We start from the raw sequence: 22759 nt of genomic DNA on the forward strand, positions 1-22759 counted from the left end.
GAATTATATATATTTCCAGAAGGCCTTTTACACAGTGATAGGAATACTTCCCTATCCAGGGGATAGAAAATACATTGCCTGATACTTCTTGAGATGGCAGTTATCTTCTCCATAGTCGTAATGTGTTGATTGATTGGGCTGGAGCACCTCTCCTATGAAGGAAGGCTGAGAGAGCTGGGGATGTTCAGCCTATAGAAGAGAAAGCTCTGGGGTGACCTTATTGGAACATTTTAATACTTAAAAGTTGCTTATAAAAAAGATGGGGAGCAACTTTTTGCTCAGAAAATGACAGAACAAGGGGGAATGGTTTTAAACTAAAAGAGGGGAGATTTAGATGAGATGTTAGGAAGAAATTCTTTTCTTAGAGGTTGGTGAGGCACTGGAACAGGTTGCTGAGAAGCTGTGGATGTCTCATCCCTGGAAGTGTTCAAGGCCAGCTTGGATGAGGCCCTGGGCAACCTAATCTAGTGGGTGGCATCCCTGCCCATGACAGGGGGGTTGGAACTAGATCATCTTTAAGGTCCCATTCTGTGATTCTGTGGTCAGTCAGGTAAGTATTATCACAAGACTTTGATGGTGAGGTGGAGGGGGGAAGGTTGATTCCCAAGATGGTGTTTCTTCTGCCTAACTTTGTCCGTGGAAATGCTTGATGTTTGAGCCTTACACATTAGAAAGGCATAGCTACCTGCTGAGAGTATCTTATACTGTCTTAGACATCTTGTCTCTTTTTGCTGTGTTTAGACATAGTCTATAGACAGCACTCAGACAAGATGCACAATTTTAATTGTCTGAAATTATGTGGGAGTCTGTATATTGGGCTGTTAGATGTCATTCATTTCTGTGATGGGTGTCAAGTTGTTCCTGCAGTGAATCACAAAGTGGCCAAGATTGGAAGGGACCTCTGAAGATCATCTGGTCCAACCCCCCTGCCAAGCAGGGTCACCTAGAGCACATTGTGCAGGATGGCGTCCAGGTGGGTTTTGAATATCTCCAGAGAAGGAGACTCCACAACTTCTCTAGGCAACCTGTTCCAGTGCTCTGTCACCCTCACAGTAAAGAATTGCCCTCTCATATTCAGCCGGAACTTCCTGTGCTTCAGTTTGTGCCCATTGCCTCTTGTCCTTTTACTGGGCACAACTGAAAAGAGACTGGCTCCATCCTCTCGGCACCCTCCCCTCAGATGTTTATACACCTTGATGAGGTCTCCTCTCAGTCTCCTATTTTCCAGCCTAAACAGACCTGGTTTTCTCATCCAACCCTTGTACAACAGGTGCTCCAGCGCTCTGATCATCTTTGTAGCCCTCCTCTGGACTTGCTCCAGTAGTTCCACATCCCTCTTGTACTGGGGAGCCCAGAACTGGGCACAATACTCCAGGTGTGGCCTTACCAGGGCTGAGTAGAGGGGGAGGATCACCTCCCTTGACCTGCTGGCAACACTCTTCCAAATGGTGCTATATGGTTGTCTTCAGCAAATATTACAATAGCCCAACTACTTATGCTATCATCCATTTGCTTAGAGTTAGACTTGCTGTGGACTATCTGAAGTCACAGTTAATCAAAAGATTGACAGCAAAAACCCAACACCAGAACTGAAAAGAGAAGCAAGCAGGCTCATAGGAATTACAAGATTCAGTTGAGGTTTTTAAAGCAAAGAAAAGGGCAGGACAAAATCTCAAAGACTTGATGCTATCAGAGGCATCTGGAGAATAAAAGCAGATTTGACAAAGCAAGTAGGAAATAAATATCAGAGAAAGAAGGTACATTAAGAGAAAAAGGAGAGATTTTTACTCTCCAGCCTTTGAGCAGTGTCTCTAAAAACATATTTTTGTTCTTTGGATTCTTTCTTGTTCCAATGGGATGATATTTTTAAAAAAAATTATTATTTATTCTGATCGGTTATTTCTTCCATCTCTCCCTCGGCTTGTCCCAGTCTGATGGATATTTTCTCCCTGACACCTTGTTTAGAGGCTTTTCATTTGTTTCTTGCTCTGAAAAAACGGTCTTCTCAAAGTAAAACACCTTTATATGATTGGTCTGCAAAATGAAAGTTTATGATGTTCATTTAAGAAACATGGGCGTGTTGGTTCCAAGAAATTCTGTTCCTCATCACTTGCCAATTCCTGTGTAGGGAGCAGGAGCTGAGCAAGGTATTTTTACAGTTGAATGGGCTCTTCATCTTTTGTACTGCATAGTTGTTTCTTACTTGTCTTGGGGATGCACTTGAAATAGCTGTCAGTCTCTGCTGTGTAGACAACAGTTATATGGGGATTGGAACAATATCCTTATGGTTAAAGCAGTTTTCATTGCATGATATTAAATTCACAGGGGTGTGATCAGACCTACAGTATTAAGGCATAACGCCTGATTTCAGACTTCTCATTTTGTGAGATCCCATGAATCCAACTACAAGAGAGACATAGAGCTACTGGAGAGAGTCCAGCAAAGAGCCACTAAGATGGTTAAGGGACTGGAGCATCTCTCCTTTGAGGAAGGACTGAAAGATCTGGGACTCTTCAGCCTAGAGAAGAGAAGGCTCATGGGGGAGATCTCATTAATGTGTGTAAATATCTGAAGGGAGAGTGTAAAAAAGATGGAGCCAGACTCTTTTCAGTTGTGTCCAGTGCCAGAACAAGAGGCAGTGGGTGCAAAGTGAAGCACAGGAGGTTCCCTCTGAACATCAGGAAACACTTCTTTACTGTGAGTGTAATGCAGCACTGATATAGGTTATACAGAGAGATTGTGGAGTCTCCCCTTTGGAGATGGTCAAAAGCCATCTGGACCTGGTCCTGGGCAGCCTGCTCTGGGTGGCCCTGCTTGAGCAGGGTATTGGACCAAATGGACCCAGATGTCCCTGCTAACCTCAACCGCTCCATGACTCTGTGATGCCCTTAATAGAGGGGGTGTGATGGCTGTGCCCTACTGTACAGAGCTGTAGGATGATGAGGGACAAATACTGCAGCTTCTAGGATACAGACTGTATCCTCCAGCAGGATTCCCACTGGAAATAATACTCTTGGGCAGTTCCTAGGAAAGAGTGTGGTGCTGGGCTGCAAATGTGTGAGATAGACAGATGTTGCTGAAGTGTGAGTAAATGCTTGTGGACTACAGAGATAGGATTTAAAATTTTGTCTTTCACTGTTTTTTTTGTTTGTTTGTTTGTTTTTTCCTTTAAGAGACTTAAGAAGTTTAAGCCTTTGGTTTAACAAAATTGAGAGAACAGCAGCTAGAGGAAGCAAGCCATTTTAAAGTTACAGGATTTGGCAGAACTTCTGGCTTTTGTGTTTGTGTCTACAACACTAGTCAAATGTCCCTGGATATTTGTTGCTCAGTCAAAGTTAGTGCAGTGGAGATTTAAAAATAAATGAGTTTGGAGAAAAATGAGTTGATGGAAGAAAAGTTTTTAGTGACTGCATACTCTGTGAGAGGATGATCATAAGATTTGTGATGTCAAGGAATTTCTATCTGAAAATTCACACACAATGGACTTCTAGACAGTTTTTTTTATATATAGCCTTCTGAATTATTCTTTTTGGAAAGAAAAGAAAAAAAATCTAAATTACACATTTGCTTAGAAACAGGTTCCTATGTTTTTCATTTTCATACACCTTAAGATACCAAACATACCAAAACCACAAAAGATCTGGCATTTGGTTAGAAAGAGCTACAGAATTTAAGGAGCTTTGTTTAGGAGAAAATGGGAAATTTATGAATACTGGTTAAGCATCAGCACTTTGCTGCTCAGGGTAATTGATTAGTTGGTTGTTTAATGAAAAAATCTAGTGAAAAGACACAGATCTTGCAAAGAGCACAAGAATTGCTAAAGGTGCTGAAACAGGACTGATTTAACATATTGTAAACTCAAAAGACCCTTGCAATGATGCAGGCTGAGGTGTTTAATTTTTAGAAGGATTTCAGATTTTTAGCCAGAATCCCATTTGCTTGCAATTACCCATTCTTCCTCTATCCCTCACAGCCGTCAGTCTCCCCCTCCCCCAAAAGAAAAAGAAAGTCTAGCCAAATTAATTCAAATAATCTTAATTCTGCTATATATATCAGCCTGCTATTTATCTCGTACAGGTTTACATTATGAGGAAATCCACAATGTTTCAGGAATCATTAAAATGTGATGTTGTAAATGTACTTTCTCCTGTTGGCTCATTTTATTTCTTTGTAAAACCCTAGTCTCAGGCAGTTTGGCCTGTATCAGTTCGGTCATCAATATATCCCTTTAAGTGAATCCTTCATTTGTTTTTGTTTGTTTGTTTGTTTATGAGTTGAGCAATCATGGATACAGTGAAGATAATTGAACTCTAAAGATATTTGTTTTCAATCAAATATTGCCAGGAAGGAAAGCTGGTGATAAAAGATTTCCTCCTTCCAGTCAGAGAAGAGATGACTGCCTCCTTCTCTCACTTTTTTTTGAAGTAAAATCACACTAGTAAATGACTTGTCTAATCTGAATTGTCAGCTGGAATACCTTCAAAGGATTTAGGGTAGTTGGTTTTGGACTGCTGTTTGCACTTTCATCTTTGTTTGTTTTAATTATATTATATATTTGTCAAGGGATTAGAATTAGTGAGTTCCTGTCTCGTCTTTTACAACATCACGCTTCTCTACAAGGCATTCAATCTCTTTAATGCATCTCACCTTATTTGAAAAACTACAAGAAAAATTAACTTGAGTTAATGCAGAACATGGAAATATGCCAGTTTGATCAGGGTCAGAGCATAAGTGTAGAATACATGTACACATTGAAGAATATTATCATTTTGGAGCTCTTTGTCTGGTGAGGCCTTTTACTATTGCAATGATATGTTTCAGGAAACAGCTTTTCTTCATTCAGGCTGCTCAAAGAGGAACCAGATTATTCTGGAAAAAAACTGAACTCTGAACTGATGGGCCTGGAGCTCTAAGTCCCCACTGCATGAAAGAATAGCCCAAATCCAAGTGGTCCTCTTTTGTATTGTTTATATTGTCATCTATATTTATATTTATATTGCCATCATTGACGGAGGCCACCCCAGCACCCCTGCATCCAAAACGTTGCCATTTAAACTCAATACTCTCTTTTGAAATATTTTTTTTTCCTGCAGTAGAACAAGTATTTTCTAGAAAATAGAAAGCATTTATTTTAATAATTCAGTCTCCACAAGAGGTCTATATCTTACCTTTAAATTAAATTTCTTCTCTCTCTCCTTATTAAATGAGGGTTCATAGAATAAATCAGCAGTATATAAATGATGAGCTTAATTAGTTGAATCAGCTGATGGCCTTCTGCACTCAGGGTTCTAGGATTGCTGTAAGCAGGGAAGAGGAGAGATGTTCCATGGAGTGGTGTCCTTACTCAATGAGGAGGTGTGGAAATGGCTTTTCTGCAGCTACTAGTTTGTATTGTGTTGTATAAGAATCTGTGGTTTATATGCTACATCTTATAAGGAAATCCTACTCTTCCCTTTAAATGCTCTTTCTGCTGGCAAATTCACAGCTTCTGTTACTCTGTCTTGGACCTGTTTGTAACTCTAGCACCCAAGTAAAGTTGATGGAAAGGGATTAGAAGCAATCATTGTAATCCGCTTCAGTGTTTGGAAAAAAACAATTATGAATTTCATAAGAAAGATGGTGAAAGGAAATGTTAGTTTTCATACATGATACATGCAGAATAATTTCATCCTTCTTTGTACGGTATGATTTGGGTATAATTTAAAAGGATACATTATGTGTTGTGGTTTTTTGTTTTTTTTTTCTTCTGAGTAACATTTTGTGAATTTGTTGAAACCAGCACATAAGAAGCATACACATTAATGTAGTAGAGATATCTGCCAGATTTGACATACCAGTAAGATTAAAGAACAAGAGAGAGGGCTGGTTTGTAGTGCACTTAGTTTAAGTATCATTCTAATTTAATATAAAATTCAGTTTACTGAAAATCATTGCTAATACTCCAAAATGAGCGTGTACCTACCTAGACCTATGCCTGCACTGTACTGTTAATACTAATTAAGAGGTAGCTTTATTTGTGATGGTGGCCACTGCACCTGTCCATCCAAACTGAAGTCCTGTAAGGGGTTTTTAATTCCTTGTCCCTTCTATGAGATACTATGGAGGTTTTTGGAATAATTCTGAAATCTCCTTTAAAATATGTAATGATGGTAATATCAGCCATAAATTTCCTTTGTAATGCCCTTTTGAATGCTTACTTATTTACTTGCAAATTGATTTTATAAGAATTTATTCTTTCATTATTTTTTTAACAATCTTGTGGTCACTAATGCAAAGTAGATTTGGGACAGAAATAAATACTTGAGCACCTGCAAGCATCTTTCACCTCACTTCACAGCCTGGGGTTTATTATCTGAGATTACACTATTGCAAAACTCATGGAAAAGTTTAACTTTTATAGTGGATCTAGTATTCAAGATTAGACAGCTTGCAGCTGTCAGTGATGCTCTTCTCACATTAGAGAGGGAAGATGTCCTTTTGTTTAATGAGACAGCACTTTTTTCTGGACACAGAAGACTTAAGGAGTCATGATTGCCATCTCATGACAGTCCAAAGCATTGAAAAAGGCAAAGACATTCAATTTCAAAAACCTTTAAATGTCCTTATTTCCTCCTAACTGATTCAGTAGAACAAAAGTCAAGATAGAGCAGGAGTATCAAAGAAGTGAGTTAAAATAGCTGTACATTGTATTTTTTTTTCCCTCTGAAAACACTGCCATATTTCTTCTCATGTATATAAAATACATTAGTTCTAAATAAATCACATTCTGGAAATAAGAGATTTTGGTGTGCATTCTGGAAGACTTCCATAGCTTGTGACTATTTAAAATGCATTAAAATACCAAACAAGTATATATTACACTGTCTCATAATACACTTTGTCTTGCTGTACCAGGGGCTTCCAGCCACCTTCACAGAGGTAGGAGAAATATGCTCTTTATCAGCCATGATGCTGTACAATCAGACTGTTCCTAGTGAATGTTTGGCTTCTGCTAATGCACAAGCCTGGCATGCTTCCAATAGAGCTGTGGGAATTTTATATATAAAATTGTTCTGTCTGAAAGACACACTTACTATTATAAATAGTGTTGGGTTACTTAATACAGCGCATTTTTAATGTAATATTAATTCTTCTAAAAGGAATGTTTTTCAAAATACTTTTACAGAGAGAGAATGGATAGTAGTAATTACCGTATATAGTAGCATCTTGTGTTCAAGCTGCATTTGCTTGTAGTAGTAGACCTATTTTGTTTATATGGAGGACATTTTGCTCTAATCATATGTGTCACCTGAAGAGAACTCTGTCACTTCAGCAACAGATGAAAGGAGATTCAGAAATGTGAGCAACTTTCTAATTATTGTTGTTTTGTTGTTGTTTGTTTGTTTGTTTAATGAAAGCAATTCAAATGGCTAACTTGGAGTTAGGAACTTCTGTATTTCCATCTCTTTCCGTTATTGAGTGAAGGAAAACCTTTCAGAGTTCCAGGCTGTGTTCATACCACTGCTTAGTATAAAAGTGGTCTGATGCTATTTATTATAAAACCCTCTAGGCCTCTTGAGTGGTGATACATGTGAACCGGGGGTTGCCTATTAGCCAAGTTTGACTGAACAGTTTGGTCATTTCTCAGGCTGAGAGTGGTGAAAAATATTCATTTTGCCTGTAATGAAAATGCGGCTGAACTTTCCATTAAAAGCTTTGGCAAGGCATATTTTGGAAAAAAGACTTGGTATTTGTTAAGAAATAATCTTTGTGTCATGTTAGGTAGCTGTTGAGGTCTCTCCTCAAGTTGGCTGAGTTCTAAGCTTTTGAGAAATTCTTGTTCACTGAACTTGTTAGACCCTTGCAAGTCCTGCCAACACAGAGCCCCGTTTCAGCCAAGAGCTGGCAGGACCTTCTTGTAATTGCAGTTGTCTACGTGTGGCCCAGATCAAAGTTGGAGCTGGAGCTGAGAATGGAAACTGAGAACAGGAAGACTGGGAGCAAAAGAAACGCGATGTCCAGGCCAGGACCAGGGTGCAGGGAAAGGGAGAGTCCCTAATGTCAGTGCAGAAGGTACAGGGATGCATTGCATAGGAGCCCAAATGATCCCATGACCATGTCCAAATGCCTTTTGAGTATTTATAAGGAGGGAGACTCCACAACCTCTCTGGACAACCTTTGCCAGGGCTTGGTCACCTGCACAGTAATGAAGTGTTTCCTTATGCACAGGCAGAACCTGTGTTTCAGCTTGTGCCCCATGCCTGTTGTCCTTGTCAGTCACACTAATTGTTAAGGATCTGGAGAGTGTGAGAATTTTTTTTTTAGTAATATTATCTGACTAAAGACCTTTCCAAATTGGGATGATAAGGAAAGGTATGGAGATAAACATACAGAGACATAAAACCTGACCAATAAGCATTAATGAAGACAATAACCAGAAACAGTGTCAGTCACAAGGACTGATGGGCTATCAAGAAATTGCAGGCAAACTAGAATTTTGCAGCAGTTAAGGATGTAACCTGAGGGTCCTACAGACAGTGGTTTGGGGGGCCATAGTGTGAGCAGTGCGTCTTTGCAGCGAGCACCAAGCTTGACCAGCTGGTGAACAGGGGACCAGCGGGATGGGTTGGGGCTGGGATCCAGGCATGGGTGCTGGAGGAGACAGAGGGGCTGTTCTGGTCCTCAGGGGACCTGAGACCATGTGTGTGCTTGTGAACCTGGAGAGTGCTGTGTGTGTGCCTGCACCAGTGGCTTCTTGTCCCTGCAAGCCCCAGAGGAGGGGATGTCTGTTGGAACTTGTGATTTATCTGGGTCCTGTGTGTGGGTGCTGTTCAAGGCAGAGCCATGTTTGTGGCAGTGAGTGTTACCAGCCCCATGTGTTTCTGTTTACCTCTGGGATATGTGCTCAGCATTAGTACTGGTTGAACTTGCAAAGAGGAAAGTCGCAGCCACATTCCTCAGCTTGGGCAGAGACCCCAGGTCCGTGGACACTGGGCTCCAGCAGCCAGGCAGGAGGGTCTTGGACTGGGGCTGCTGGAAGCATCAGCCACTCCTATTATCTCTTTACAAAATGCAACTAAATGTTGGAACAGAACTAAAATAATTTATTTTAATGTAAGTGGGATTTCGTGAATGGACTGTGGTGAGGAGGGAAGCTACCCAGAAGATGTGTCCATCAGTAAGAAAAATGTGTCTGAGGACACATCAGTCAAATATGTAGTGGACCTGGGGAAATATTGAAAAGATAAGAATATCTTAGATAAGAATATCTAAGAATATCAAGATCTGTTTTTTGCTACTTGTGTTCAAAAAAGACAGAAATTTTAAGAGATGTTGAGAGACCGAGGAAAGAAGAGTCTGTCAATTGGAATACATTAGAAGGGCTGGGTCTGTTTATGAAGTACTGTTTTATTCTCTAAGAGAAGCTCCTTTAGCTACCGAAGCTAAAAGCCAGTGCTTATCAACTACAAATGGGTCATGATGCATGTACACTGACTGGTAAGAGAAGGAAGATCCTAATAATTAGGAAGAGCCTTTCACTGGGGTTCAGCACCTACCAACTTCTAAGACCAAGTTCAATAGGAAAGGTGTCGAACAAAGTGGTACCTGGTATCTCAGGAGATTCCCAGAAGAGTTTTCAGATTATACTCCACAACTATTTGTTTTGAAATATGTAACCCCCTAATATAGGGTCCAGACTCAGCCTGCTGTTCCTATTGTGTCCTTTCCAGGACAAAAAGGCAGGCTGCCTTTCTTGATCTCATGAACCTAAACTTTGTTGGTTAGATATTGGTTCTGTTTCCACAGAAGATAAAAACACTGCTTGCCCTGTCTGCTCTGGTAATGGTTGGGGACATGTGACCTTCTTCTCAGTGGACTGTACTTGAAGATTTCTAAGTTTTGTCTGTTTGTGGAGGATGATGTTTTGACTAGTGCAAGGAAGTGCTACTGATTTCAATGGATACATCTGATATCATCATCAGAGCTTATCATCAGAGCTCTGTCTTGTGTGTCCTGCTCTGATATCTCTGTTCGTGGATGGAAAAAATAAACTGAGCTCAGCTGAGTTGTTAAAAGCTGCATGTCTAGTGTCACTTGAAGTGTGCTAGGACTAACAGATGTATCCCTGTAAGGCTGGCAGATACAACCTGTGGGAACCTGCTCTTCTGGAAGAGCAGCTGAGGACCAGGCAGGATACTCTGCACACTGCCTCACAGCATCATTGCCTGCTGTTGCAGGAGCAGATGTATCCAACATGGGCCTTCCCTCAGTACAAAATAATGAGTTTGTTGCATGAAAAATCTGTACAAAATGTGTAAGGCAAATCTGCATTAATACTGTAGTACTAGTTAGTGGTAAACACTGGATATAGTCTAGCTTTTAAAAGAATATTTTGTTATGTCAGGCACTACAGCCTATTCAGTAAGGACTCTTGTGCTCAAGGAAAGAAATACTGAACTCTTACTAAAGTCAAAACACAAATATTTGGTGTCACAGAGGTTTTAAGAATCCTGAAGAGAAGTTTGAAAACATATATGCCTAGTATCTAGTTAAAAACAAACAAACAAACAAAAAAACCCACAGTTTTCTCCCTTCGGTACCCATTACCAATAGTAAATTTTACATATGTATATGTACATACTTCCTTAAGAATATCCATGTATACTCTGCAGTAGTGTGTTAAGCCTTATAGTAGCCATTTGAGCCCAGATATTGCTGACATCTTAGGAACCAATTAACTTGCCAGAAATCATGAAGCCCTTGATATAACTGTGAACAGAACCCAGTTCTCCTGACTTTCCGCTTTTATGGCATGATCATCAGCTTCTGTCACCATCTCACTTTTGTCTTGTCTCATTTTCAAAACCCCAAACTCAGCTCCAGGGAACTTCTTTCCTCTTCTTCTTGCTGTGTGACAGCCAGCATTTTTAATCCCTTCCTCTGGGCTTCTGGTCATCATCTGCCCCATCCACGTACCTTGTATCTTCCCTTTTCTTTGCTTCCCCTTCTAAGTACTCTGTCTCAGATTCTCTTATTTACTGTAGATTGGAGGTGAGCTTGTTGCAATAGTAGATCTGAACAGAGCTATCTCAGCATTGCTGAAGCTTGGCTTAAAGGCCCCGAACTGGGCAGGTATGTTCAGTAGCTTTATGTCATCTTCTTACTAACTTGATCACTGTTTCACCCAGGCTTGTCAATCTGTACAGTGTTGTACTGTCAAGCCCTATGTTAATACTGCATGTGATATTACAGTACTTGTATTTTCTATGGTCTGTTCACCACTGCCTCTTTCTCTGCTGCTGTTCCCATCTGCGAGATGCTGCTGACTGCTCCTATCTCATCTCTCTCTTGCTGGGCTCCTTGCAACTCCTCCAGCTACCTGGAGCTATTCCTAGTCCTGTTCTCCAGCAGCAATAGCAGCCGCAAGTGCTTGAGACTGTGAGGAACTCCAGAGAAGGGTGCAGGAGCTGGTTTTGATGTCTATATATGTGTGGGGAAGTGGATCTGGAGTTGGTACAACTGTGCCTTTAACCCTCTCTGGGTTGTAGAAGTTACCGTTCTTCTCTGGGCCTCTTCACATCCTTTTTTTTATTTATTTAATATTATTAATTTTCCCTTGGTTCCAACAAGGTTTACAGCATCTTCTGGCTATTGCTGACTCAGCTTTTCAGACGGAACCTTCACCCTCTCAGGACCTGACCTCATGCGCATACAAGGTCTCACAGGGAAGAATCTAGAATTTATGTGTAAGAAATTAATGTAAGAGAACCGAATGCAAGGTCTTAAAGAAGGAAAAGTGCAAAAATCCTGCAAAATCTTTGAAATTTCCCACTCTCACTCATTCTCTTACAGATCTTGTTCACTCACACTCTCATAACCTTGTACTCACCAGGATCAGCTCATGTACCTGCTGGTCACAGGTGACTAGGATCAGAATTTCTTGAGTTTCACAGTTCTCTTGTCATCTGTGTATTTTAAGGCTCCAGTTCTCTTCTCCATCTTCTTGACACCTTATCTTAGGTCATTTTGTTTGTCTTAATTCATTCAAATGAAACCTCCATATAGGGTACTCTGTAGCAATTAACGCATACTTTCCCTATTGGTCCTTCTTTTTGTATTTTGTGTGCTTTCACAAGTGCACACATTTGTATTCATACCTCAGTCATACTAATCATTCATTTTTTAGTCAATTTTCTGTATTTAACAGTAAAGATAATAAATGAGGAGAGGTAAAATCACATGGATTACAGAAGGGAAAAACTCAGATTAGCTACAGGTAATGATACAGTCTTCATAAGAAATGATAAAGCAAAATTGTTGCTGTTTTTATGCACAGAATTATTAGCAGATGATCATTTGGCACATTGTCAGGTACTACTTGTAAGTACACAGTTAGAATCCAGTTCTCTGTGCAGTTTTGGTAACCTTATTGTTAATCATGACTGAGATTGTAATGGTATGATATAAAGTGTCTGGAACAAGTGAAGAGGGGAAAAAGAACCAACTTTTGCATGACTATTCAGGAAGAAGGTGTGAGATCTTACAGTGTTCCAGGACCCCAAGGAGAAACAAAAATGTAAATCAAAGTCATTGGCAGAAGGTGTAAGTCAGGGTCAAATGCTGTTCCTGGTTCTGCTGAGTAAGAAAATCAATGGGTCTTGTGCTGGTGTGAGATAATTTCAGCAGAATCTGCAGTAATAACATTTTGTTCATCATGGATGTGGTTATACAGTAAAAATAGTCCAAGCACAACACAGTTTGAGCAGATGATTTTCTTTTTAATAGGATTTGAGGTAAAATCTTCTAAGCTCATAAATGCCCGCTGAGAACTTAGCAAACAAAACAAAATATCTCCCTGCCCTACTTTCCCTGCCCAGCCACTCCTGTACAGACACATGAAATATGGAAAGCTGTAGAGCAACAGACATTGGATTACTGGTCTCATAAAAGTCCTCACAGAGTCAGTATGTTTTATGTTGCTGGTGCTCTAATCTGCTCTTGCCTCTTTTATGGCTCTCAGTTGCTCTGTGAAATAGTTAATGGATTTTTATTTTCTGTCAATATACTTAGGACTTTAGTACGTGTATCAGAACTGTAGGCCAAAACCTGCAGCTGAAAGCTCAACCGCATGGCTGAGGAGAGTGAAGGATTATTAGTTACTTGGCCGTGTTGCCAGGCAAAGTCTTTCCTATTTGTGCTAAAAGCTGGGTAGATTTCTGTGATGGAGCTTTTCCCCTATCATTTGATCACGGAGTGAAGTTTCTTCCTTCTTACCACATGGAGAACTGCAAATCTAAAAAAATGACTAATGGTGAGGAAGCTGTGAAAGGCTGGAACCAGCCATGCAGAGGTTCACCCCACAACATATCTGGGTCTTCTGTCATGGCAGCCACGCTAAATACAACCTGTACCCAACCTGCCTTTGTTGTAGAGAGCTCTGGAAGCCCAGAGCAATGCTTTTGTTATTCCTTTGGTTGCTCATCCATTCTGGAGCAAAGACCTCATCTGTTAGCTAAATAGTTCTGCCTGCTCTAGCTTGGAGACAGTACCACAGTAGTGACTGATCCTCTGGCTGTGGAAGACATGGGAGCTGTGTCTGAGTGCAACAGCCAGGGCTAGAGGCGACGATGTGCCTCTCTTTTACAGTTTGAATTGTATAGCTCTAATGATTTAATTTCCTGGTAAATTTGACGCTGACTTTTTCCAACATCAAGAAAACATCAATTAAATAGTTAACCCTAGAATGAAGCCTTGAAAAGCAAGGTCATTCCAGACACTTTTAAACTCTGCTTAAGTATAATTTGTTCTATTAATTTGAGAAATTGCTGACATTTAAGGCATCTCTGCAGAATTCAGTACAGTAGCATTTTGGGTCTGATTTTAAATTGAGAAAATCTGTCCTTGACCATTTCAGTTCTGCTTTACATATTTAGCTTCAGGAGCAAGTTGTAGCTTGCTGCTGTGTAAGAATATGGTGGTTTGGGACAGACACTTGCAGCTGTGTTAACCTCCATGTAGCTTTGGAGTGTGTGCCAGAGAAGGAGAAAGGACTCTCAGTGGCTGGAAGAAATTTAGAGAAATGTGAACAATGCCTAATTGTAACTATTGGATAATCCAGCTTCACATCGTGCATGTCAGAGTATTTATGTCTGCAGGCAGTATGTTGAATGCATATTGGAATGCATTCCTGTACAGGGAATAAACACAAACCATTTAAGTCACATTTAAGTTGACAAGTTGAGACTGAAGGTACACATAGGTCTGCTTTACTAAGAAAATGTACTTGGTATTAGCAACCCAGTGGAATAGGTTAATGCATGCTTCACCTGGTGTTGTATATTTTTGGAAAACAGCAGGAAGCAGAGTGACAGTGGATGTGAAGAGTGTCTTTTTTTTTAATCTTTTTTTTTTCCTTCTCTTATTTAGCTAGCAGAAGGTCTGCTACATTTTAGGTAACCTGAAAATGTGTTACTGATGGGTTAGGCAAGCCAATAGAAAAATGTTACAGTGAAAGAATCTTTGAATACCAACAGTGTGAATTTACTATCCTGTTCAAGTAGTAATCCTGCTACTCAGTAGTTAGCAGAGTAACTTTGCTAAGGAAGAGATCTTCACAGTGGCTTTTTGTGCAGTTTTGTGTATCTGACGTCAGTGTTATTACCCAGATATGGGGCTCAATAAATTAAACATTGAAAATAAAGCTTAAGATACGCTTTTATATCTTGAATAGATCATTTCTGATTTGATATACTTTTGTGGATTAATGAAATTTGTGGAGATGCTATTAGGAAATGCAGCAAACCTGGAAAAGATGTTAGGTGAGCAGTAGGCCAAAAATTAAAAGTGCAGATGAAGGAGAAAGCAATGACTTTCAAAAAACGTGGAATCTGATCTAGCACAAGATGTACAGTTTATAGTTAGGGCATTGACAGTCAATACTTTTAACATGGTCAAAGACAAACTTAGGTCATCATTAAAACAGTGGGAAAACAAACCAACATTATTGCCAACTCCTTTTCAGATCCAAACTAGGACATTTCAGATTTAGATGGTTAACTACTCAGAGACAGTTAGGAGTAAGCAGGGAGCAGAAACAAATTTAATAGGTGTAACTCACTATATGTTTTTATAGGAGTGAATACACAGCACTTAGCTACATGTATATTGTTTTATCATTCAAACCAGAAATCTTTTGCTAATAAGTGAGAGGCATTGACAGATGCTGAAGAAAAAAATGCTGTCAGTCGTTCTCAGCAGTCAATAAAGTGTTCCTCATATTACTCCTTCCCTGTACTTTTTATTCTCACTCTCTATTTTTATGCTAGGTCTCTATTTCCTTTGGTTCAGTGCCACTGTATGATGCTTAGCTTTCTACTTTACCTGAGGTTTGCAGACAAAAATGAAGGGAAAAAAGAGACATCAGTATCCCTTATCAGCATCATTTTGGAATACGGTAAATTTCTCATATGTCCAGAAGGAATATCATAAAAGTCCTAGGACACTGAGGGGAACAATATGGTAAATCAACATAAAGAGAGGATAAGAGTGGGTAAGCCAGGAAAAATGAAAGAGCTAGGAGGACTGACAGAAGATGGAGTAGAAAATGAATGAATGGACTAGAGGTAGAAGATGGGAGAAAAAAAAGAAAAAAGAAAAAAAAGGAAAAAGAATAGAATATTTGCTGGAAAGAGACAAGATGGAGAAAGGGACCAAACCAAAATGAAACAAAGGGGATAGCACAAACAGACTGGGAAATTGAACATAAGCTGTCAGTAGTAATAGGAAAATAACAACAACAAAAACCAAAAAACAAACAAAAACCTCAACATACAGAACAAATATTTAAGAAGGAAAATAGACAGATAGGGAAAGACCGAAGAGAAGGATGCGTTTAAGAGACAGACTGTGAACAAGAAGACAACGCTGGCAGTTTTCGAGCTGTCAGTCCAATGAGTTAGGAGATGAGTTAGGAGAACTTAGGAATCATCAATAGGGACTTGGATTCTAAAAAGTTTTAAAATGTAGCAAAGAATAAAAGGTGTTATTGCAAAGGTAGTGAGATAGTTAGATTAGTACCAATGTGGAAAATGGATTTATGGAAGAATATGAATGAACAGAGTCAATCCAACTGAGCAGTTTGGCACAGTACCTTTTTCAAACAAGGGAGAGGCAAACTGCATGTAAAAAGGTGACTTGTCAGCAAGTAATCCAAGTGCAGAATATGAATGGAACAAGGTAGCAAAGAAGTTGGGTGTAGAAACAAGTTTACATTACCGCAGGGAGGCATTTTGCAGTATTTTTAGAAAGAGGGAGAATCCCATGTCCTCAGAAAACCCCATGCAGAGAACACAGACCAGATCTGGTTCAGCTGCAGGGCTCTGTTCAAGGGGTTGCTGCTCAGTGGCTCTGTTCTCAATGCAGAGCCTGCTCACTCATATTCCAAGATCTCTGAGCTCATGTGGCTAAATTGTGACTGATGGAGGTTTATCAATCCACTGCAAGGTATAAATCCTTTTCACTCCCACATTTATGTTGCCTTATCGCCTCTAGGTGGTATTTTCGTGATCAAATAGTACTTGAGGCATGGAGAGTCCCCAGAAACAATTTAAGGCCCTACACATGCTCTCCTTCAGATGAGGTGTGGGTGGGTGGGGTGCACAACTGAAGTAAGTGGGGTGCAGAAGAGTACAAGAATCCCAAGAGACCCAACTGGAACATGGGGTTGGGCTGAAGAAGTAGTGTGTCCCTTCAGATTAGCAAGATGTTCTTTCCATAGCTTTCCAGAGTACCCTTGAGCTAGAAGATGGTGCTGCAGTCCAGCACCTCACTGGAAAAACTGTAGGAAACTCCACAAGTTTGAGTCATTCTCTTACTGTTTACAGGCGTTGTTTTCAACTGTGGTTGATGTAATCCAGCCTATGACTGAGGACTGCTTCTTTCCACTTGACTTGATTTAGTTAAAAGTAAAGCAGACAATTTGTAGGCACCACATGCAAGCTGGTATATACAGAGAAAATTTATTTTTTTTCTCTGCAAAATAACACAACTTACCTGCTTGTTAATGGCTGAACTTCTTGGATTCTCTATACTTTTCTCCATGTATTTTGCATATTGTTTCATCTGCAGGCAACAATTCTGTGTGCCAAGAGCATTTATATAATATTAATCTCTTTGTTGCTAAAATGTACATGTTGACAAAACTACATAAAAAAATCTACAGCCTGATCCTCACAGCTGTGACTTCCCACAGATTCAGAAAGGACATTGAGTCATTGGATGTCATGTTTGAGGGATGTGATATACTGAAGGTGAAATTATTTACAAAGAAGCAAAATGTCTTCAGATGTCAAAATTCCTTGGAGTTCTTCAGTTAGCACCATGTACAGTCACATCTTCCTATTTTCTACTACTGCATTGAAGAAAATAGAACACAGATTTATTGCAGCTCAAACAAATTTAGGTGATTCTAGTTAGTGTTATATAAAGATGTGCCTGGTACAGGTGAGATTTGAAATGGATGAACCATTAAGGCTCTAAATACCTACAGAACTGTATCTGCATATAATTGTATCACTCCCAAGAGAAATATTTGCACAGAAATTTTTCTGTGGCATTGCATTACAGTGATACCAATTTAGGCATATCTATATGTAGTACTATTTCAAGAAAGGCTTGCATAGGAACGTGATGACTTTTTATACTGAAATAGTTATATTGCTACAATCTCTAACACAGATATATATCGATGTTTTACTATCTTATCATATAACTTTTAACTATGTTTTAACTCATTTTTCTTCTGAAGAACTTGATAAAATCAGTGTATTCTTTGCTATAACCCTGCACTGTACTCTCATTAAAGAACTCTTACCATTTAATTTAACCAAGCTAAATACGGTGGCACAATTTTTGTACGTCAGAGAAATCCAACAGGCCTGTGCATGCAGATATGGCATGCAGGTAGTATCGATCACTTCAGGGGTTATTGGATTTATCAGCAAATGGACATTTGGCCTAGGATTTTTTATCAGCTGTTTCTGCTGCAGGGACAGATTCTGATGCTCTTGCTTCTGTGAATTGATCTGAAGTCACAGAAAACACTTTTATTAAGTGAGTTTTTAAGGTGTTTCAGAACTGGTACTTAAATGAAGTTTCAAGAGGTTAGTGGAAAACAAAACTCCAAGAAAAAGAAAACAAGAAAGCCTCTAAGCCCCAATTCAGTTGAAACCGAAATTATGTTTTTCTGTTTCAATTCTTGCTTTTCACTGTAAAAATCAATATTACTACAGACCAACCTCTGAAGTGTTTTCTCAATGGAAACTTTTCCTGAATTAAAAGCCAAGGTCTGCAGGACTCAGTCAGCATTACCACTGAAGTTGATGAAAATAACTAAAATTATTTTGGCCATTGAAGAATTTTATGTATATTTAAAGTAACTCAGGGAACATTTAATTGTAACAGCACAAGTTTCAGTATAACAGTACAAAATTATGTGTAGTCAGCATAAATGATATAAAGCTAAAATTTTCAGAAAGGCTGTTACATTTGTACAGTGCTACTGTGCATGAGCCAAGCTACAGTATTAATCTGTAAAATGGAAAGCAAACTACCTATTCTGTTGTTTCTGTAAGACTTACAAAAAGGCCAGATGATCATGAGACTTACCATTCTGAAATTGGGAGAAAAAAAATCTAGGAACTTGAGATTTTGATACATGTTTGAACGGAATGACGATATTGGGGATTATGTTCTAGAATGGCTCTATTACGTGTGTGTTATCTTCGTTCAGTTTTACATTCTGTGTTGTTTTACAAATCCTTGGATGTGCATGGTCCTAGCTGTCCGCAGAGGAACAGGATATTAGAAGAGATGAGCCTATGCAGTATGCAAATAGTGAGGGGCAGGATTTAAGCAATCATCAGCTGTGCCTTAGTGAGGTACCCAACAATGTGAAAGGGAAGCTTCCTCACAGGTATTACAATCCCCTAGATGTGTGCTCAGCATCTGGTTCACACACTAAGTAAAATCAACCTGCCAAAAAGGCAATGCCTACAAGGTGGGTTTTGTTTTTCTGCTACCTCTTATCATGGGCATTGTTCATTTCTAGGAGTATCTCTACCAATGTAGCCCTTAAGGCAGGGCCTGAGATGTTGCCGGTGTTGCTGTGGCTTTTGGTCTCTTTCATTGGTGTGACGAATGTTTGTTAGAAGACTTAATGGCTGTACACTTAAGAGATACTCTGTGGCCTGTCTGGATGAAGCCAGTATTTGATTGTCTGGAAAACTGAGGGTGTGTCCCTTCAGGCTTCTGTTTTATGTGTTGACTGCAAGCAATTTTGATACACAGCCACATAATCCATGTCTGTTAGCCTCATTATAGCTGTCCATTCCAAAACTTCAAAATGGCAAAAAATGCAAATTAGGGCTTTTAACAATTTTTTTTCTTGTTTTTCATAAGTCTGTGAGGGCATTTTGTTCTGACTCTGTAAATGTTGTGATCTTGAAAATGAGTAACTAGCCAAAACTTTGTAGCAGATTTTTTAAAGTGTTTGTCTCCGGTTTGGGCTACTGGATGAAATGGGCAGATTTACAGATGTTCTAGGCAATTGGCTTCTTCATCTGCCCTTCTTGCTCTGCACAGACCTACATTTGTCCTGCTTAAAAAGATAAGTAGGGTTGGGTGATTCCAGCACTGCATTTGCAGACCCTGGAGTACTGGGCATGGTAGAATAAATGTGAGGGTAAATATTTGGGCCACAAAAATGGGCTGAGAAGTATATCAACACATCAGCCAAAACATAAATAGGTCATCATCCTATTACTGTTGTTTCTTCTAATGTTCCTCTCTGATAATAGTGGCCATGGATAAACATGATAGACTGGTAGTCTTAGCAGTGCTGAGTCAGAATTAGAACAATTGTTCTCTGGGGTTTGTGCATCGGGTACATCACAGTTAAAACCTTTGGGATTTACAGTGTAAGATTGTGCTCTCAAAAGTCACCCTACATGGTGAGGCATGCCGAGGCCCACAAAAGGGCATTGAGAAAGGTTTTAGCTGAACATTGGGGTCAACAGATAGACCAGCCTTGATAGACCAGCCCAATACAGAAAAGATTTATTAGTCATTCCAAAAGACTTGGTGGGGTAAGAAAGGGAAAAACAACAGGAAGAGAAATCCTTGAAACAGTTTCTGCACTGGGTAATAGGTACAATATAGACCCCTGTAGGACTATGACCTGAGGTTTGTCTCCACAAATACATCAGCATAGTAACTTAGGTGTTCTAGGAATGGATGCTTAAGCTTATTGTCTTTGCTGGGATTTGTGGCATTACAGTAAAACTTACTGCAGATGCAGCACGTTGCCGCCGCCATCCCCCAACCCCCCGCTGAGTTTGTTCAATTTCACGGCCCTGTTTTTTGTCAGTCCTCCAACATGAGTGTAGAGGAGGAAAGAACACTAGATGGAACACAGATCATATTGCACTTCTCCGTCTTCTCTCCAGCTGCGCTTGATCACCTTGAGCCTGTCTGTTGCATTGGATGGAAAACTGAAGCCCACCTTAAACGCTCAGAACTCCTGGGTGTGATCTGCAGAATTCTTCCAGCCAAGCTGCTGTAGTAGGGCTGCAGCAGGGGCGAGAGGGAGCAGGGCAGAAGGAGGGTGGAATCAGGGCAGGGGGGCCCGCAGGGGCTGGGCACAGGGACGGTGCTGCAGCAAAGATGAATCTCCGCGGGAGCAGAGGGGCAGGTCTTCGAGAAGGAGGTCGTCAAACCCACTGCAGCAGCACACAGCCGGCACCAGCCTTGGCTGGAGGCCCGGTTTTTTTCGGCTCCCTGCGCTGATTTAACCCTCCCAAGCGGATGCCTTTTAGCACTGCAGCAGCAGGTCCAGGAGTGCCGGAGGCTGGGGGCCCGCCCCGCGCCCCCAAGGCTTCAGCACCGAAACCGGGGCGGAGGCGAGGAGCGGCACGGCGGTATCGCACCCCTCCCCTCCCCGCCAGGCGGCGGCCACCGGCACCGAGGGGCCCGGCGCACCGGGAGGCGGCAACACGTGGGTGAGGCCGGTGCCGCGGGGGGGAGCGGGGCCCGGCCTCACGCCCTCGGCCGCCGAAGCGGGGCGCGGGGGCGGCTCCGGGCGCGGCGGAGCGGCGGCGCCCGGCCCCGGGGTAGGTGCGCAGCGGCGGAGCCCGCCCCGCCGCCGGCCGCCGCCGAGGCGCTGTTCCCGGCGCTGGTGCTGAGCCGGAGCCCGTCCCGCCGCCGGCCGCCGCCGAGGCGCTGCTCCCGGCCCAGGTGCTGAACCGGAGCCAGCCGCGGCTTAGCGTCCTCCCCCGCCTCCGCCCGCGCGGCAGCTGGAGCAGCAGAAAGCGGATCCAGCGAGTCCCGGTCCCTCCTCCTTCCTCCTCCTCCTCCTCCTCCTCCGCCTCCTCCTCCTCTTCTTCCTCCCCGGAGCCGCCGGAGGGAGAGAGGTCGGAGCCGCTCTGCGGGGCAGCCGGCGAGCATGGGCCGGGCAGCGGCGCTGCCGGCGGCGGGGCCGGCGGCGGGGCTGGGGGCGGTCGGCGGCCGCTGCTCGCCGCTTGCATGAGGCGGCCGGGCGGCGGGGCGTGAGGCCGGGCCAGGGCCGGGCGAGGCGGCTCCGGGCTCCGGCGGCTCCCCACCCCCCGGCCATGGCGGCGGCTGCTCGGCGGAGCCGCGGCGGGGCGGTGGCTCTGGGCCTGCCGCCGCCGTCGCCCCCGCCGCCGCCGATGCTGCTGCTGCTGCTGCTGCTGGGGCTGGGCGCCGGGCGGGCGGCGGGCGGGCCGCTCCGCTACTCGGTGCGGGAGGAGCTGCCGCACGGCGCCTTCGTGGGCAACGTGGCGAGCGACCTGGGCGTGGATCCGCGGCGGCTGGCGGCGCGGGGAGCGCGGCTCACCTCGGGCAGCGGCCGCCAGTACCTGGAACTGGAGCTAGGCCGCGGGGTGCTGCTGGTGCGGGAGCGCATGGACCGGGAGGAGCTGTGCGAGCTGAGCCCCACCTGCTTCCTCAGCCTGGAGTTGGTGATCGAGCAGCCCATCGAGGTGCACAACGTGGAGGTGGAGGTGCTGGACATCAACGACAACGCACCGCGCTTTCCCCGCCAGGATTACCGGCTGGAGATCAGTGAGTCCGCTGTGCCCGGGGCCCGCTTCCACATCGAGAGTGCCCAGGACCCCGATGTGGGCACCAACTCAGTGCAGAGCTACCAGCTCAGCCCCAGCCGCCACTTTGCCCTGGACCTTAAAGGCTTCCAGAGTGGCAGCAAGCTCCTGGAGCTGGTGCTGCAGCAGCCGTTGGACCGGGAGCAGAGTGCCCTGCAGCAGCTGGTGCTCACTGCTGTGGATGGTGGGGACCCCCCCAAGTCTGGTACAGCCCAGATCTCAGTTCGAGTTGTGGATACCAATGACAACCCCCCTGCCTTTGACCGCTCCACCTACACCGTGAACCTTCTGGAGAACTCCCCACCTGGCACCCTAGTCGTCAAACTCAATGCCTCAGACCCTGATGAGGGCTCCAATGGGGATGTGATCTATTCTTTTGGCAGCTACACCCCACAGAAGGTGAGGCAGCTGTTTAGTGTGGACCCACATTCAGGGGAGGTGAGGGTTAATGGTACCCTGGATTACGAAGAGGCATCCTCTTATGAGATCTATGTGCAAGCCACTGACCAGGGCCCTGTCTCTATGGCTGGGCACTGCAAGGTACTGGTCAACATTGTGGATGCCAATGATAATGTTCCTGAGGTGGTCCTGACCTCCTTGTACAG

The 22759-nt window shown here is 42.7% G+C and overlaps 1 protein-coding gene across 5 annotated transcripts in view; it reads left to right on the plus strand.

The window, feature by feature from the left end:
* The window catches only part of LOC308177985 (protocadherin alpha-C2-like), a 110202-nt gene that overhangs the window by 38063 nt on the left and 49380 nt on the right, over positions 1-22759 (plus strand). Inside the window, exon 1 of one of the 5 annotated variants that reach the window (XM_080555946.1) lies at positions 21589-22753. The exons of the other annotated variants lie outside the window; for them this stretch is intronic. Within the exon in view, the coding sequence (XP_080412072.1) occupies positions 21645-22753 (1109 nt within the window). The 5' untranslated portion in view covers positions 21589-21644. Of the gene's footprint in view, positions 1-21588; positions 22754-22759 lie in introns of those variants that run through there. 5 annotated transcript variants of the gene reach the window in all.

This window comes from Anser brachyrhynchus (assembly GCF_964034855.1).
Source record: "Anser brachyrhynchus genome assembly, chromosome: 14".
In the NCBI taxonomy this organism is placed as follows: Eukaryota; Metazoa; Chordata; class Aves; order Anseriformes; family Anatidae; genus Anser; species Anser brachyrhynchus.